The sequence below is a fragment of the Anas platyrhynchos genome, chromosome 21 (assembly GCF_047663525.1).
Source record: "Anas platyrhynchos isolate ZD024472 breed Pekin duck chromosome 21, IASCAAS_PekinDuck_T2T, whole genome shotgun sequence".
Classification (NCBI taxonomy): Eukaryota; Metazoa; Chordata; class Aves; order Anseriformes; family Anatidae; genus Anas; species Anas platyrhynchos.
Window position 1 is genome coordinate 12827210 of NC_092607.1, and position 19067 is coordinate 12846276.

A 19067-nucleotide genomic window follows, 5' to 3' on the forward strand; every position below is an offset into this window, starting at 1 on the left:
TTCTCAAATTCAGGCTTGGTTTTGTGCCAAATGCAGTACCAAGCAGGCTGAAGCCCCTAAGATTTTGTTCAGCTGGAAACCCCGCTGGGTACCCCCAGCAGCCCCAGGGCATGCTGCTTCTACAGGCTCAGGGGCTCCTCCTTCAAATGGGTAACGTAGCCACTGGTGCTTCTGGAAGTTACATTTCTGTTTTAATGCATTGCCAGACACACGAATTCCTTTGAAATGACTTGTGTACTTTCTAGGAGATCACTTTCTTCTCAATTACAAGTTTCAGAAGCTAGGCCCACAACATCTAAAATTTCTAACCTGTTTCTAAGCTGTTATGAGATTCATTTTTAAGTTGTAACTCACAGTTGTTAATCATGCATTAAACATCAGCAATTAATATGTATAAACAATTTATGTGCTTATGTCGCTTCTTATTTCCCCATATGGATTTTCATACTAATGCTTTAACGTTGCTGATTTCTGCATGTGGTGAAGGCATAGATTAAATAGCTGATTTTTGTGGCAGTGACACTTTTTGTGTCCTGTTTATAATGTTCATTCCCCAGTGGAAAATCTTTTTGTATTAAGTTGCACGAAAGTTATCGAACAAAGTCAAGAAAAAAGAATCAACCACTGTAAGAAAAAGATGCACCTTCAAGTTATTATGAATGCTATATATTCACAAATTTATGCTGATTAACATTATTTGTTGTGAAAAAACAACAGCTACTGCGTTCATCAAAGGATTTAACACTAAGTGGTATTTTTCTGTCTAAATCACAACTATTTGTCTGTCTCAGAATGGGACTATTTGCTAGCCACTTGCCAACAGAAGAAAACATGATTGACTTAAAAAGTTAAGAGAATTTTCTTCATTTATATCTCATGAAGGCACTTTCCTGATTCAAGGCATAGGATAGAGCCCACTGTCAAGTATCTATATACAAACAGAACCACTACGCAATGCTCTACGATAGAAGCTGCGTCCTCAGGGTACAATTACAGCAATTATCTGGATGGATCTTCTCATCAGTAACCTTTGACTCATCTCCTACAAACTGTCAGTCTTCATCATCAAATGGGGAAAGCAACGTATTGTTTCTATTCAGTCATCTGCTTCTGAGAAAGAGAAAACTCCGCTATTAGGACAGCCTGCCTGCCCATATATATGACCTCCTGTAGTTAGCCTGCATCTGCCAGACGGAGTGGCAAGCCGCAGAATAACAGTAGTTCACTCCTGTGCTGTTCTTCTGTCAAGACAAAACCGGCAGGCACTCGCACAGACTTCTGCATTCCTCTCAGGAATCTCAAGACAAGCAGAAACACTCTTTTTGTATGCAAAGCACAGATGCATTGCCTAATCCAAAAAAGTGCTGAATATCTCAGTCCTCCATGAGATTTGTTGGTTATCCGTTATTTCTGGAACTTAGCCCCAGTAGGAAGAGACGACTGTCTCAGGTCCCATCTAACTGTGATGAATTCACTGAACTAAATGGATTTACTATAAACTTGAACCTATGCAAAGATGGAGCATAGGAACATTAACACTATTATCACATTTATTATAACACAATTGGTGCTGAAATAAAACTGCTGCACAAGTTTTGTTGGAGGGCATGGCCTGGAGGATACAGCCCGTTTTAAACTAAGCAATTTTAACTCAGAGTCAGCAATGCTGAGTGATGTAGGGATACATAACTCAGTTCCAAAAGAACATTTAATATAGGTTGGCAAAGTAACTGCTGCAAACATTTTTATAACTTTCATTTTATCATGAAACAACTGATGAATTACTGTAACAGAACAATGGAGAACCACCTCAGCCTAAAAGGAAGGATGGCTTAACATAAAATTCTTCCAGAAAAAGGATAGCAGTTCTACATCTTAATTACAATCACCATTAGCTATTACCCACCATTTGATTAGCTGGTAATAAAAGCAAGGCTCTTTCTTATCAAAGCAAACAGCAAGGTCACTTTGCATTCTTCCCATTAGCTGTGAATGTTGCTGTGTGGGCAGGGCAGGGATAAAACTAGTGATAGGCAGAGCCTGAAAACAAGCAAACAAAAACAAAAACAAAGCTAAAAATAGTCAAAATAATTTACAGAGGTGACTCAAACAGTCAGCTACCACAGGAGAAAGAAACTAAATTCGTCATTGTCAAATGCCCATTCAAAATGAAAACAGACTGAAGCAAAACTTTCAGAAAATTCTTTACCGTTTTGTAATGATCACACAGACCCATAACACTAGACAGAGTCCAAATGTTTCAGTGACTAACTTCAAACAATAGCTGGGCTGTTTAAAAGCACAACAACAGGGAATGATGTTTGCCTGAAGGCATACTGAATTAATGTAAATTGCTTTCAAATGCGTATTTGGTTTCTCAAACAAACAAAAAATAGATATTAAACTGGGCAAGTGGAAGTTACTGTTAGAGCCACATAACATTTGGTCACCCGTACCTCAGCCGTCTATCAGTAAGCACACAGAGGCAGCTTACATTCAGTGTGAAAGACAACAAAAGGGGTGTCTAGTTGGGTCTAAGGAAAGATTACTCAGTTTGCTCTTCCTACCTTAGAAAGGTCTTAAGACTTAGGAGTCTGCATCTCCTTTATGAGCCTTCCCAATTACCACCTGACTAGACTCCCTACGTATTTCCTCCCAGTGAGATACTTTACTACCAGGCACATCCATGGCCTTTAGTCATGCTGCCACAGTGCCTTTATATCAGCCTAAGCACTGACCTTTAAGAAGTTAGAAATGTTATTTCAATTTTAATTCTCTGAGTTTAATGTCTCTGGAAGTGATTAACAGCACTGGCTTAATGTCATTAGGTCCTTGCACATTTGCTCACCACCTTCTGCTAATGTAACTTAATCATTACATGCTGCAACACCCCTGAGTTTCTATTTCTAGTTCAGTGAGATTATTAAACTACTAATAAGCAGCAGCATACTGCATCATCAGTGGGTTTCATTGCTCCTAAAGGCAAAATAATTAAGTCAGAGATTAATTTTGTTCTGTTCTTCCTCATCTGTACAATGGAGACCCCATAGTTACTGTTGTGAGAAACAGCTAGGCTTTTTCACAACAACAAAAATTAATTTCCTGTCTGTTAAGTTTCTGTCACATCAGTAACAGTAGATCTTCACAATTTCTTCATCAAAGTGTGGGTGAACAATCCTACCCAGTGAGAAGAGTACTGCAATGGAAGGCATCTGGTTTCAATTTCCAGATGCTAGCCTCTTAGGTGGCTTTGGGGGAGTCACCAGTACCCTCTATGTACTTTGGATATTTCTGTAAATTATGGAAAGATTTACCAATGATAAATGCTGTGCAGTAGCCAGCTGTTATTTTTTTGGTGAAACAACAGAAAAACAACAAAGAAAACAACAAAGATAGTAAAAGAGGAAAAAAAAAAAAAAAAAAAAGAAAAGGAAAAAGAGGAAATAAAATATTATCAGGCCTTCTTTCAGCAAGGGTAAAAAGCCCACACTGAAATCAATTTTCCAAAATCAGATTGCACAGTATCTAACCTAGCCAGTCATTTTAGCTACGTCTTGTCCAACTATCTCGGTACAGCCCAGAGACAAATTCAGCATCTTGCCCTCTGGCTCTAGACTGAAGGGTGCCAGCTGACCCTCCAAGCATGCAGGATCACCAAGCCAATGTGGGAAAGGTGGGGGAGACTGCCTCAAAGTACCTGAAAAATATACTAACTTTGCATTAGGGGGAAAAAGAGGTGGGAAGAATGTGTACCTACACTTTGGGACAGGGAACTCTCACTGTTGCTTTAGCAGCAGAGTGACTTTGCTACTACCAGGCAGGTGTGCACAGCCCGTCTTTTTTCCTGGCATTGGTGGCTGCACATTGTGGTGGTACCAGAATTTGTTAGTCTGCGAAGAAAAAAAGCTAGCAAGAACACTTTCTGTTTAGCCATCACATGCATAAAATGATTAGCAAGACACCTTATTAAGTCAAAGTAGGACTACCAAAAAAAACAAACAAACAAACAAACAAAAAAACACGCCATAATAATAATAATAATAAATATAAAACCAAAGTACCTTTGACATATATAATTTGTTCTGCTGGCTGGGTAGCTGTGAACCTGCACTGCCATCTACAGGAAGCGCCTCCTCTTCCTCCACCCAGCACAGCTGCACCCTACTATGAAGGCAGGCATCCCATGTCACAGCCCCACTCCATCATCTTCTTGGTAAAAAACTCTTCTTGATTTTTTTAGAACAATTCTTCATAATTTCGGGAGACAGTTACATTCGAGTGGATATATCAAAATGTGCTTGCTTTTGCAGCATTATATACACAAATTAATATTTGAGTTACTATGCTCCAAGGTCTCAGTTATATTATGGAGCCTAATTAGTAAAAATGTACCCAGTGCAGTATTTTTACTCTCTCTGCTTTTATCTGCTGGGCATGGTATGTTTCATATGCCCTGCAGAAACAGTACTTTTCTTCTTACATTAACTGTTTAATGCACAGACAATTTTTACTTGCAGAAGATACTCAGAATGCATGCTTCCATTTAAGCAGAAATCATCTGTTTCATATAACTGAATTATCTGAGGACACTGTTAGAGGCAACTATAAAATTCTTCAGTATTATCTATTTCATGATTCTTCCATAATTAGTAACTTTTAGTTGTGTTTTTGTTGTTGTTGTTTTTAGATTGGCACCTGTTTTGTGTTTGCAGAAAGGATTTTTAGTTAATGTTCCTGCATTTAAATATCATTGCCTTTCATGTGCTCACCTCAGGAAAGCACAAACTGACTGAAGTTCACACAGCTTTCAATGGTATAAAAATATTGAGGAAAAAATTTGCTTCAGATCAATATGTGAATCTAGAAAAAAATTACACTCCAGTTTCAGCAAACCCATCTACTTCACATGCCTATTTCAAGATGTCTTTAAATGATGCCAGGTCAGCTTTGCAAAAATTAAATATTGTGGTAATTAAGCAGAAAGACAAATAAATATTACATTAAATTTCACAGTTAGGCAATTTAATTTAGTGGTAAAAATACTTTCAACATATAGCAACACCATATCTTATCAAGATATTTTATCTTAACAAAATTTTACATTGGATATTATGAGCCAAGCTAGTGACTAGTACCAATAATATTCCTATTAGAGGAAAGCTAAGCATTAACTGGAAATTTAATTCTCATATACTAAAAATTAAAAAGGAAAATACGTGTAAGTGCAAATTATTGATGGCACTGGTCACACGAGTAATTCCTAAAATGGGCATAACTCTAATGATAATGCAATCTTTTGTAAAGCCACATACAGAATTCTCTGGGCCCCTGCAAGTTGTGCAAGAAGTGAAGAGCAACGTATACTTGCGAGTGTCAACAGTTTGAAAAGATTTCTGGAACCAGCACAGAAATCTCTAATAGTTGCGCAAATCAATTAGCAGACTGAGTATTTGCAGGCGCAGTATCTAAAGAGACATTTTCTTAGCTCTAAAAATTGAAGCTTCCAGATGAAGCAATCTGGAAGATACCAAAAAGATATTGTTTGCATGTAGCAAAACATTAATAAACAGCTAAATCTAATTATTGCAAAAACATACACACTCCAGCTGTAAATTTCTCTCTAACCATACCATTACAGCCTTACCAGTGAAAACAGAAGTGTCAATGCTAATGTAAACTCAGCTGCTGATATATATTCATTAGATTCAGAAAAGCTTCAACATTTCTTCTTCTAACTACGTCAAATTTTATCTCAGTGTCATTGGCCACAAATCATCATAGTTATAATCTGCTGTACCAAAACATAACATTTTGTGACACCCAGATGTATTGCCATTCTTGTTTCTTAGTCCATAAAAATCACCTGGAGAATTGTATCAAGAAGACAACTGTGGCTTTCAAACAGCATCTGGGAAGCAGAGAGGCAAAAAAAATGTCTGGATGCTCTGATCAGACAAAACAGTTGTTTTGGTGCTGGTGGCCCTGAAAGTGACCTCAGAAACACCTGACAAACTCTAACCCTGCAAAAGTGCAGGGATTCAGCACTAGATGAACAGACATGAAGAAGGTGTGATGTATGAGGATACCTGGGGTCCTGCTCACAGCCTTTCCTAGCTGAATACTGCATATTGTGCTTGGCCTAGCTCAACAGAAAGGCATGTAAATAACATAAACGAACACCTCCTCTGAGTCAAATTTAGACTGTAAGGTGAAACTACTACAATATTACTACAAATGTGATGACAGGCTAAGGTTTAAGAGGATAACAGTTTACTTTGTCTCTTTTGAGAGTTGCAAAGAAGATAAAAACATAAATGATTGTATCAGGAATTTGCTAATATAAACCAGAAAAGGTGTTCCTGTTACTGCTGTGGAGACCTCTCTGACAGAGCATCAACTGATGAATTAGCCTACTACTGTTCTGCTCTGCCCAAACCTGAATTTATTCACTTCCTGGGAACCTTAAACTAATGACAAAAGCTGAGGAAGCAGAAGAAAGAGAAGGAAAGAGATTAACTATGGACCATCCTTTATTTTATATTGAAATTTAAGCAACAAACACTCAGCTCTCAAGAGCTATCTACAGTAACAGTGAGTAATTACAAGTGCCTTTCTGATTGTACAGACGTGCTGAACCAAGAGCTCTGTAAATTGGCCTGATCACCTCTGCAGTGATCCGGGCAGAAGGATGACTAGCTATTTAAATCAATAGAATTTTTATGTTTGATCATAATCTGGCCAAAGTATGAGAGAAAGAAGAGTTTCTTTATTACGATGTGCTTTGTGATTAACGTGCAATTTGAGTTCTGAAACTAAATTTTTCAGTCTGGTCTGTATTAAAGTGGTGTGTTATTACAAAAGGGGTCTTAAGAAAACTCACTATGGCTCAACTCAGTAATATGTTTCATCCACCTTTATACAGGCAAAATGAATTTCCAAAAGGGAAAAGAAAAAATGCATTTGTAAGCATTGCTAAGCATGGAGTTAGGAAGATATTTGCAAGAGCAGGGGAACAGCAGCCCCAGAATGGGTACCTGAGCGCTGCCAGCTCAGATGACTGGAATTTCTGTTACACAATTCAAGGCTGTTCTAAAGTATTCTTCCATTATTAGCACTTAAATTAGCTTCATTGTGAAACAGTAATTAAACAGCAGGGGAGATTCACTGCTTTAGCCTTTTATTCTTGATTCTAATTTACATGATTAAATTCTAACTTATTCGCTGATTACCTTCTTGCTTAACACGCTTTAGGTTCTCACATTTTTTCCTTCTGCCCTTGCTTCTTTTTCTGGGTGTAGCAGTTTTTGCCCTCACCAGTCCATAATCTTCAGCATACTTACACATATTATTCTGTTAGCATAATGAAGCATAAATAAATGAATCAAATATTAATGTATGTAAGCACTTTAACAAACACATGCACACACAAAAAACAAATATGGTTCTGGCAGACAAATTTGGGAACATGAAGTGAAAGGCTTAGTCAACAACTTCCATAAAACTCCTGAAGATTTGTCCAGGATACATATTAAAACTCTTTAAAGGACCTTTGCCAATTTAGTGGATATAAATTCAAATTTATTTTCTGATCCATGGATAAGCAATAAGATAAAACCTCTATGTGGAAAAAAAGGTTACATTTGCTTTGTAAGTGTACACAGTTAATCAAAAATGGAGATATATTCTCACAGCATACAGTTTTTGAAGAAGTGAATAATAATTTTATATTTTTATTGCTGAACTAATTCTAGCTCTCTTTCACTTCAATTACCTTTTCAAGCTCTTCAATTTTTCTTAAAATTTATACCTTCACACTGCTTTTTAATTTGAGAAGACTACTAAGCATTCTAAGTATTAATACCACCTATACCAGATTATACAAACCAGTACCAACACTGAAAGTATGATGTGGCAGATATTTTTTACCTAAAAGTACAAGGTATTATAAGGTATTTTGTTATTATTAATATATTATTATTATTAAGGTATTATATTATAAGGTATTTTATTAATCCACCAATGTAAGGTTTGTTAAAAAGCTGGTGGTCTTTAAGGCCCCTTCCAACCCAAGCCGTTCTATGATTCTATGACATAAGAACTTTTTTATCCTATTGTCTAACACTCTTTTTCCTAGCACCCTTAGCAGGATTCCATTTTACTGTTCAGACCCAGAACAGAAAAAAACCTGTAAATGATCCAAAAAATGAGGTCCATGTTACAGGCCTTGGGGATGGGCAAAATGGCAGACTTCTCAAAGATGACCGAGAAAGGATTTAATTGGAAAGCTTTGAAATGAGGGCAGATGGAAAGAACTGTTTTAGTTATGTGCTCATGGCTGATCATTCACTGATACTATGCAACATAACCAGCACTTTCATTCTAGCTTTTACAGATGTATAAAAAGTGTTTCTGACAGAGATAAATGTAAATGAGAATATACTTCTCTCAATCAGTTGGCCTAACAGTCTAACACTCTATTTTGATGTGCAGTCTCCCCCATACGCACTCCCCTTTTTTCTTTTCCCCAGAGGTTAGAAAACAAAAATGTATCTTTAAGATACTGAAGTGTTTATTGTGCTGCAGCATAAAGAAGTACTCTGCTCTTCTATGGTATTTGTGTGCTGTACAATTAGATGACAGCAAAGGTAAACAATACAATTAAAGATATAATCTACTGTCAAAATCCAGTCTTTCCTCAGAGTTGGAAATTAATGTGATCCTAAATGTATTTTTATAGCACATTATTTTTTAAATAAATGTTTCACTTTAGATTGATTTTTTCTTTGACAATGCTGAATATCACACTTAAAGCACAAATATTTTATTTTGTGCTCATCACAATGTCACTGAAATTGATTGCTCTTTCTTTATACTTCTAAACAGTTCATGTACAAAAGATTTAACAAGACAGCCTTGGATTTTTCTGCATTCCTATTTTACTGTTCATTTGTGAATCATTTGTCTTGCAAATAAATATAACTGTGGTATTTTAGTTAGATTGTAGTAACAAACGATTTTATCTTATTGAAGTAAATGTATCCCCAAAGCCAACCCTACCTTGCTGAATCAGCCATTAAATATGCAATATTTTTTCAGTGAATTTAAATACCTGCTTGCATGTGTAGCTGCACTGATCACATATGAATGTTTTTTCATCTCTGTGAGTCGTCTGGTGCTGAGTAAGAGCATAACAGTCGTAAAAAACAGCTTCACAGTAACTGTATGTAATTGCCACTACCATGTATAAATGCAGATTTTGCAAGTGGACACCTGAACAGTTATTAAAAGCAATTAATTATAATGGTAAATTTTGGATTTCCATCATATTTAACAAGAGTTAGACTGGGGATAGCATTGAGTAATGCGTTTATTCTAGAGTAAAACACACAAAAAAAGAACCTTCTCTATTCTCTGCAATAGGTGTAAAATTGATAAATAAATTGACAAACAGGCAACACAGGCAATTTCTCAAATGAATTTGGATGACTAAAGTTCCAGTAAGACAGTAAGTTCCCAGAGAAATTAAGCAGTTTAACAAATCAAAAATCCTTTTGAAAAGTCCAGTAATTTTCTGCTTTTATCCACACAAAAAGATTAATTTCAAAATGCTACCCAAAGTAGCAAATAATATAAAAACAGAAATTGAAAAAAATACATGAACAAAGGAATTGTACATATGTAGATAATTCAATTTCTACCTTGAAATACTTAATATATTTAAATGGGACCTTTATTTGAAAATACAAATAGATACTGAAGACATCTCTATATGCCCAAATATTTTTAACATAACTTTTTCATACATTTTCAAAAATCTAAATTTTTTATCTAACTTCGTTGATGTTGGACGCCTACATCACTTAAAATACAGTAAATATGCTATATTTCTAAGACACTGATTTCTTAATAAATCTCTAATGCTATTGAGAGTTGTACAAGAACATCTTTTTCCTAAAGAGAAGTGAATTTACATGTGAAATATATGTATGGTGATATTTGAATCAAGCACTCTTCCAAACAAGAATAGTTCAAAAATTTAATGCATGAAATCCCCAGAAAATTATGGGGGCTTCTATTGAAATAACTGTGGTTTTAACAAGGGGAAAACAAACAAAAAAAACCAAAAACTTTTAAACAGTATTATACTTTTAATTTATATTTTCAGAATCAACCTGTATATCAGTAGTGTTTGAAACTGATGACAAAGGAAAAAAAAAATATTTTCTGCATATAGAATGAAAATGAATTTATACAGTAGTTTTTTTTTACATTCTGGGAGAAGACCTCAATTAGCTAAGAGACATTACAGTTTATTGTATCACCTGCAATGTTCTGTAACTGTTACAGAACCTAAAAATAATATTAGGTATTGTTAAAATCAAATTTAGAATTTTAAGAGTTTTTAATGTTTTAAGCACAGTAAAACCATCATCTGCTCAGCTGATTAGCTCAAACTTAAAGTTAATTTACACTTTACTAATTAATGCAATTACATGTATTTCTTTAAATTATAAGGACAAAGTGCTCAGCAACTAAACACTGAACAATTTCAGACTAAGATGTAAAAACTGATTTTCCATATGCAAAAACATATATATATATACTTAATTAGTCAATATATTTTAGTGCCTTGTATAGCTAGATGGAGTTTTTAAGTAGAGTTGAGAACGAAGCAATTTGAGAGATGAAATGGCTTCATGGAGATCTGGGCTATTTTTGTGGCTTTGAGAAGAAACTCCTCCATACAACCTGGATGTAGGTTTTTGTGAGGTACCTCCTTACAGAAAGACAGAAGATCACACAGGTACCAAGGAGAGAAAAAAAAATCAGCTAAATACTTGATACTTTGTATTTTAAACAAATTAAAACATCAGCCACAAGATGTCACCACATCTCCTTGTAGGGGAAACATGTAAATCAACAACGAACACTTTTTCCATAGAAATATTCTGTAATGCTGAAGTCACATATATTTTATATCATTATAAGCAGTGAAAATTAGAAACACTTCATCCCTAATTATTATTATTTTTAAATTATTTTTTCCCCTCTCTTTAAACTCAGCCAAATCACTTTTTTTGTGCAATAAAGGTACTATAATGTGGACACTGGTATTTTGGCACATTTTCTCCATGCTTCTGTAGCACATGCATTGTCATGCTACCACTTTGAGCAAATTTGGCCCGGTAAACACAACATCCATATGTGTTTTTTTTTTTTTTCACATATAAAAATATTAAAATAATATATGCTTAAAAGCTCTGCTTATTTGACAGAAATGCAAAATTCACACAGACCTAAACATCCAACAGCAACAACCCCCAGAACAACCAAAATCTAAACATTAGCTGAAAATGCCCAAAAGGCTAAACAATTTTACTTGGCTGATTATGATGCAAATTTCCAGAATCTGCAAGTCAAATCGATGAAGCATAAAATCATTAAAATAATTCTAAATTATTAATCAGGAATTATTATTATTATTATTATTATTATTATTATTATTATTATTATTATTATTATTATTATTATTATTATTATTAATTTCATCTTGTAGGTGGATATGATCAGATGTGCAAGGAGAGGAAATGAACAGCTGTAACTCCATAATAAAAGTGATACAACACTAGGCATTGATAGTGGGAAAAGGGAAATTTTTTCTTGTTCTTCTTCCCCAGAAAATCACATCACACATGAATGTCATCAAAATTACATCAACACTGGCAATCAGCACAGTCTAATAAGAGCAGAGAGAAACAGCCGTGTTGAGGACCAAACATGTACATAGGTTTTGAACTAAGCTATCAACGTCCTGGGTAACGCTAGGCGCATTCTTGAACATTTCTAGTCAACTTATTAAAAAAAGAATTTAGTTTACTTGCACCAGACTTTTCTCCGAGATGTGAACCACTTGCCCATTAATTAAATTTTGCAGACAATATGTAAGATGAAGTATTTTCACATGTTAAATACCTGTATGTGCATTCACATGGTTATGCAGGAGAGTAGCTGAATGAAAAGCCTTAAGGCAGAGGTGACACACATGATATTTTTCTTCAGAACGAATTTTCATGCGATGGTTAATACTTGATATGCTGAGTGAGGTGAATGTGCACAAATCACATTTGAAGACTGCTTTTTCTCCTGTGAGAACAAAGATACATTTAGATCATGAGCCACAAAATAATGACTTTATGTTTCAAAGATAGTACCAATTTCAATATAGTTCTTCTTGTTTTGGTAAAAAATACTTCACATTTTACATAAAAGAGCTTCAAAATACATTACAAAGAGTCAAGCTGTTGGACAGAGATTATTTTTTCTATTTAAGACTTAAGCAATTCACCCCAAAATAGTGCTATGTGTTAGTGATACAGTTTAGTACCTAATTCCAGGAATCCTAACTCCTACTCTAGCTCTCACCTCTGAGACAGGATGAAAGTTCCTCTCTTCATAGCATCATTAAGATGCGCTTCATCAAGGCACCTATAAACTATACAATACATTTCTTGATGTCAACTGTGTAACTAGTGCTAAGTTTAAAGATTTGGATATTTCAGGCTAAACTATTCTCAGCATTCTGGTAGTCCTGAATCAGTAAAGTGTATGTAAAAGCCTATTTAAAATTACGTTGATTTTACGGAAAGAAAGATTCATACCTTGATGAATTCATAGAAGAATAAAGTTATGCTTTGTGAACTACATAACATTTCCAAGTTCTTATCACAACAGTAATGAATTTCTTTAGAGAGTAACAAGTCAAGAGGAAATGTGCAGCACTTTCAGTTTTGAAAAAGATTTGAAACTGCAAAATGGCAAATATGTCATATTTGAAGAGCCTTTCCAGAACAGTTGTCTCAGCTCCCAAGTGCACTCTGTAATGATTTTCATGCTGAGACCAAAATGTATTTCATACAATGCTTTGTACCACACAGAATGTGCAGCTAACACTTCACTTCAATAACAGCAAACAAAACCACTTTATTGTTATTTATTCATTGTGGATTCATGCCCACACAATAGAACTTTGTTAGCTTTATTAAAGCTGCTCAAGTGTGCTTCCTATAAACACAGTAACTAAACCAAGGGACATTAACAATTGGCACAATATCCATACTTTAAACAACCTTCACCGACATACCTTAATATCCAGATACTATGACGCACGCATCCGTAGACTATTCAACTCTACTGATGTCATCCAACTTTTACAGTACATACATACAGATTCTAGGGAAACAGACACTTATCCTTTCCCTTCTATGTCAGTCCTTGCCCTCTGCAGCACACTTCTACATTCCTAAAATGTTATAACAGCTATTCCCTGTTACTTTTATTGAGGTTCTGTGCGATACCTTGCTGACAGGCACTGGTATTTGCCTACCACTCTCAGCCAACAAGTTGGAATCCTTCTAAGTTCATTCATAAGCCCATGAACACATGCATTTTGAAGCTGAATGGACTAGGAAAGGCTAAATAAATTATTATTAGGTTTATTCAAAGGCATTTTTACACAGTTTTAACTTTGAAGTCTCCCTGGAGGTTTCAAATACTGCATTCTGTTCAAAAGACCATTAACTTCTAAATGCCATCCAAAATGGAGCTCCTGAACACAGCAGAGATTACATCAACTTGAACAAATAAATTTAATAATATAAGGATGAAGGGTATTCTTCCTTCTTTCAAATTTCCACAGAAAATTAGCTTTAATTTAACCTAAGCTTAACAATTGACAGCATGAATATTTCATAAAAAATACAACTTCACTGCTAAATTTAACTTAAAATATGTTATCTAAAAATGAACTACAAATATTATGCAGTCAATTTTTTACCTTTTTTTTCTGATGTGGAGCAGTCATTTGAGATTTTGGATCCTTGGGTTTTCTTGGAACTTTTCTGCTTCATCATGGGTGTCTGACAAATCACCACTGGCTTTACAGCTCAGGCCTTTTGCTTCCCCAACAGCAAAAAAATTTCCTTTCCTCCCTCCTCTTCAGATGGGGTCAGTTGCTGTACCTTAATTTCAAATGCAATGGCATCGTTATCTCTGTCAATCTATTTAAATAAGAAACAGTTTTTCAACTTCCTTAATCAAAAGTTGCTAGTGGCAAAATAACTATCAACAGCAAGCAACCCACTAACTCATTTTCATCCTATGTATCATGGACAAAACTGCAACAAAAATTCACATTTAACATTCAGCAGCATATCCAGGCACTGAAGAGTTACAGAAATTGAGACCCAGCTCTTCAAAATTTATGAAGTTTCTGAGAATCTTTTTGAGATTTTTTCAGTACATTTGCCTTTTAAATGAAAAGGACAATTTTTTTTTTCCTTTGTCTTATGGCATGATATCATGTCATAAGGTCATGACAGTTTTTTTTAATTGATACGTTTGGATATGATCATACCTCAGAAACTATCTAGGGTTGCCACCATGGCCTACCTCTAAAGGCCCATGCCTGAGGGATGGCAGAGAGCCAGGCTCCTCGTGTGTCGAACTTCTGGCACAGCCCTGTGACCGGGCTGTGGAATCAGCCTGATGTTTTGTCACAACGTGTCCTAGGTGAAGATCTCTCAGACTTAATTGTAGCCCCTTAACCTTCTGCTCCTGCTCAGCTGGAGACCGCAGGGCTGAGCTCAATTGTTTTCCCCACTTTCAAAATATTTAAAATGATTCCCATGTTTCTCATACGGAAATACTTCAGCCTGCGCCTCACGTTGCTGGAGTGCTCCTTAAGAGCTGGCTGACGGCTAGTACTGCAGCATCTCTTACATGGGGATCTTGAGTATTTTGCAAAATCGATTGAAGTACATTTGCAGAGGCAGTAGAGCATCATTGTACTATACTTTAGGTCAGGATTGGGTATTCAAGGAGAACAAGAAGTTTTATATTTAAGAGTTCTCCAAAGGTATTGTAAAAATATCTTTGAGGTAAACTGACAAGATTTGAGACACTAACATTTAATCTTGTGTACCCTTCTAGAACAGCAATTTCCAACTCATATCATTAGTACAAAGTAGTAGCAAATGCTCCTTGTCTGTTTAGCTGTACTGTTCCATCAGACAAGGTGGTATTTTGCCCAGTGGCTATATTATACTGTGTTTTTCACAGTATAGTTAGCACTGCTGCATATCCAGGAGCCACGTGTACCCTTTTCCACAGAATTTGGCCCAGACATTTTTGTGTTTTGTGTGCCTAAGATAGCAGGCACCATTGGAAGAGCCGGTGATCCAGATTACTGCGAAAGTTGTAGGCATGAAAAGTAACTCAGTGGGGTCATTATAACAAGTTGTAAGGATGACAAATTAAAATCTTCACGTCTTGAAAAACGAATCTCATGACAAACCTGATTTGAGGTCATTGACTTTACTTGGCCTTATCTTCAGAGACAGAAGGTTCCTGTAATTCCCATAAGTACCCTTAACAACAACTACTCCTATCTACAATTCTGCAGGCTCCTAAATGCAAGAATAATATATATTTTTTTACACTTAATAACTGCAAATTAGTCATGACTAGTATGTTACATCAAATCAACACAAATCCAGAGCAATTATTTAAGGGAGAATATGCATTCCAGCAATTTACGGCTAATATTTCAACGTAGTTACCACATTATTTGTAATCTACAGAATCTGTGGGCTCTGAAAACCAGAGAACTGGACACAGAATACACTATACATAAATAAAATTATGCTGCTGGTGACTGTAGCTGGAGATTATACTTCTTAGGCACTGGTCAGTCTTTTCAAATTGCTACGTATATCGTGCCATTATGATAGTTGAAGGGCACTGAAGAAAAAAAATATTATAAAAATATATCCTGCTTTAGGTCATTAAAATGAGTTTCTCTGCATTTGAACAGTCATCAGGGTCCAAGAGCTGTCCTGCCTTGTACTTCTGCTTTATTAATACCAGCACCATCCACAAAGCTACAGTTAAAGGTCTGTAATTATTTCCATTATAAACTGATATTTTCAAGGATTTATAACTCAAGGATTATAAAGTGAAGGGCAGAATAGCCCTTCAGTTCATTTAGGTTGAATTTAAAGGAGCCACTTGGATCAGCAATCTGCAAACTAAAGCACCGTCTTACTATGTTTTGACACAATAAAGGTTAACAGCTCCGCAATGGCTGTTATGGTATGTTGTTTATGCAATCTCCAGCTACCAAATACTGCTTACGGCATCTCTAACTGCAATCAGACTTCTACCCACTCCTCTACAGGGACTATTTGACTATTTCTTTCTAACAAAATATTTCTGCATAAAACATCATGAGAAGAATAGATTACTTTTTTTTTTTTTTTTTAAGTTGTAATAATATTTGGTGGGGTAAACATACTCAATACAAATTATTTTATAGGAGTATTTTAAAAGGAATATAAAGACATTCCATTTGCAAGAATTTTAATTTATACCAGTTCTCTTGTGCTAAAATAACGTCACATAAAGAAACAAAATTCAAGCACAAAATTGCACATAAGTTCTTGATAAGAATCTAGCAGTGCGTGAAGGTGAATATGCGGACAAACAAAAACCCTAAATCAGCAGAGTATATTCTACCCTTGGCTGCACTAAGGAAACATAGCAAACTTTGGTCTGATCCGCATTTTTCCCCTGAGTATGAACAGATCAACGGACTTTTTTAATGAGTTAAATATTGGGTTATTTATTCCGATTGCCAGACTTAAATCTGAATAGTGCCTTTTATAATATTTAAGATGTTTACTGCTTGTTATATGCAGCTTTTTATCAAAGCTTCATTATGATGTAACATAAAGTATATTTGACCCTGAAGGTAGTTCAAAATCTTCAGTTTCACTCTCTTCCTGTGTTTTAGAAAATCATTTCAGATAGCTTTAGAGGCTGTATAGTGATTCTTTATTGTGTATGTTTTGCACCTCCATCCTCGTATCAGAGGTCCTGAACTACCACCCTCTGATGCCAACAGAAGGATTGCTATCGATTTAAATGGGTTTGGAATTAGGCCCAGGATAGATAACCATGTGAAGCAATAACGGTGTGATTTATTTACACATTTCTGGCCCGTCCAAAAAACTCTGAGTAAATCAAGACTGTTGTACACTTGAAAAAAAAAAAAAAAGAGAGAGAGAGAGACCAAAGCAAAAAGCCAAATAAATAAACGCCACTTTAACCTCACGTGTTCATAATCATTCCGTTTTATGATATTCCTTCTCATAGTTGAAAACTCCATTCTTCTCTGCAACATGACTCCTGTTAGTCTACTAGGAAACCCAGTCTTTGTTGTGACTTATTTTGACAGTTTTAATATCATTTTCCACCTGGCATCTGGAAAGTTTTCCATTTTCACTTTCCTCCAATGTCTCAATTTTGTTTCCAAGTGTATGTCGTATTCACACTGCACCTGTCAGAGTGGTATCTCTGTGCCTTAACATGGGTCTGAAAACATGCACGCCTTTACTTTTGCTCTTACGCCAGGGACAATTGCTACCTTCATCACCTGTTTTGCAGTGCAATCTTGCTCCTATGAATAACAATAGCAGTAAATAACTATCTCTACACCATCACTCATTTCAGAGAAAATGAGTATATTTTTATGATCTTCTAATTTATGAGGTGTCTTTAAATATTGTTCTGTTATCGAGTTATACTCACTAAATGGTGAAATCCTTTCACTTTACTTTCTGGTACTGTTGTCAACTTTTTTTTTTTAGTGTTCCACTTTCACACTGATGAAGCACTACTTCAGAGAGCATAAAAAAAAATTAATTAAAAAAAAAAGTGTGTCATCTAATCAGTGAGATAGATTAAAAAAAAATCTATATTTTTTGGATGCTGTTCTAAGCAACTGAAAGTAGCAGAGTCAGAAAAAACTTAGTGCTTCAGAGTGCTGGCCTAGAAGATTCTCAGGAGAAATTATGCTTTCTGAATTTCAGAAAAGATACTGATCACTTGGAAAGAAGACTATTATTAAAATATTTTATCTTTTTCTTTTTTCAGACATCTGACTCTGAGATGGGAGATGCAGTTGATTCCAGAAGACATTATTTAGCATCCTGATTTGACTTGGATTTCTCGTCTACACAAAACAGCACAAGACCCCATATAAGCCATATAAAAGCTGATCAGACCCAGAAACTTATATAGTCCTACCTGTATATACAGCCTTACTTCTTTCTTTTCTTATTCTCCAAAGCAAAGGGAAAATGGGAGCATAGCAAAGCAAAGACAAACAGAAGTCACTCTGGAGGGTATTCACTGACTAGTGTCTGGCCCAGGTATTAATTACCACTTCTCTTTCTCAGTGCAAAGAGGAGGGTGAGGAGCGGTGCAGAACCCTCTCAGAGGCACAGCAATTGCTTGGACTGTGCCATTAGTAAACAGTTGACTTGATGCGGGCTGTGCCTAAAGCACAGTGAAAGCTTTGCTTTGTTCTCTCCTTCGTGCTCCTCTTGGCTTTGAGAAGAAAAATCTCCTCTTTAAATACGAGTGGTTCTTGTAGAACCTAAACAACTTCTATTAAGTGAGAGGACTTAATGCTTTTATGTCTTGCCTATGCTTTTAAGATCTTGCTCCATACTGTTAACAATTATAATTATATAGCACGAAAAAAAAAAAAAAGGCATAATAGCATACAGATGTAGGATATATAACAGGGGAAGCATTTAAGAGAAGCTTATTGGAGCTGAAAGTACCAGGGGCGATTGCTCAGACACAAGTCAGGGAAGTGGTCTAAAAATATTAACCATAATTGCAATTTATCTATTAACTGTTTCATCTAGCATTGCGATATATTTAGATCAAATTCTGCCATCCAGTAATGCATGGTTTGCTGCTTGTGGCAGACAGCAGATCTGCGTGCCTGGGTCTGTTTGGAAGAAGTGTATTTACTTGGGAAGCATTTTACTTCCATTTCAGAAGACATTAACATCGTTACAGTTAACTACACCTCAGTGACTTCCTCTGTTTTTACAGAATACTTTTTAATCCAAGAGATAGCAAAGAAAGTTTTAAAGACAACTCACCTTAGTTAGTTAGTAAAGGTTTTTGCTGCTGTTTATGTAAAGGTCAAAGAG

General features: G+C 35.6%; 1 protein-coding gene and 1 non-coding gene across 8 annotated transcripts in view; both read right to left on the reverse strand.

Moving 5' to 3' along the window:
• The window catches only part of LOC101793813 (uncharacterized), a 28495-nt gene extending 23711 nt beyond the window's left edge, over window positions 1-4784 (reverse strand). For 6 of the 7 annotated variants that reach the window (XR_011804353.1, XR_011804352.1, XR_011804351.1 and 3 more), the window contains exons 1-2: window positions 4062-4784; window positions 1907-2040 (exon numbers count right to left, since the gene is read on the reverse strand). This is a non-coding gene — a transcript (uncharacterized protein). Of the gene's footprint in view, window positions 1-1906; window positions 2041-2567; window positions 3041-4061 lie in introns of those variants that run through there. The other variant, XR_011804350.1, reaches the window with a different exon arrangement.
• A 1742-nt stretch (window positions 4785-6526) lies between these two features.
• Window positions 6527-17239, reverse strand: CTCFL (CCCTC-binding factor like). Its single transcript, XM_072026640.1, is given in 8 exon segments — window positions 6527-7350; window positions 9077-9270; window positions 11066-11251; window positions 11974-12144; window positions 13385-13412; window positions 13903-13973; window positions 13976-14057; window positions 17171-17239. Coding segments are annotated over 8 exon segments (942 nt in total). The 3' UTR covers window positions 6527-7209.
• Window positions 17240-19067: the final 1828 nt, after the last annotated feature.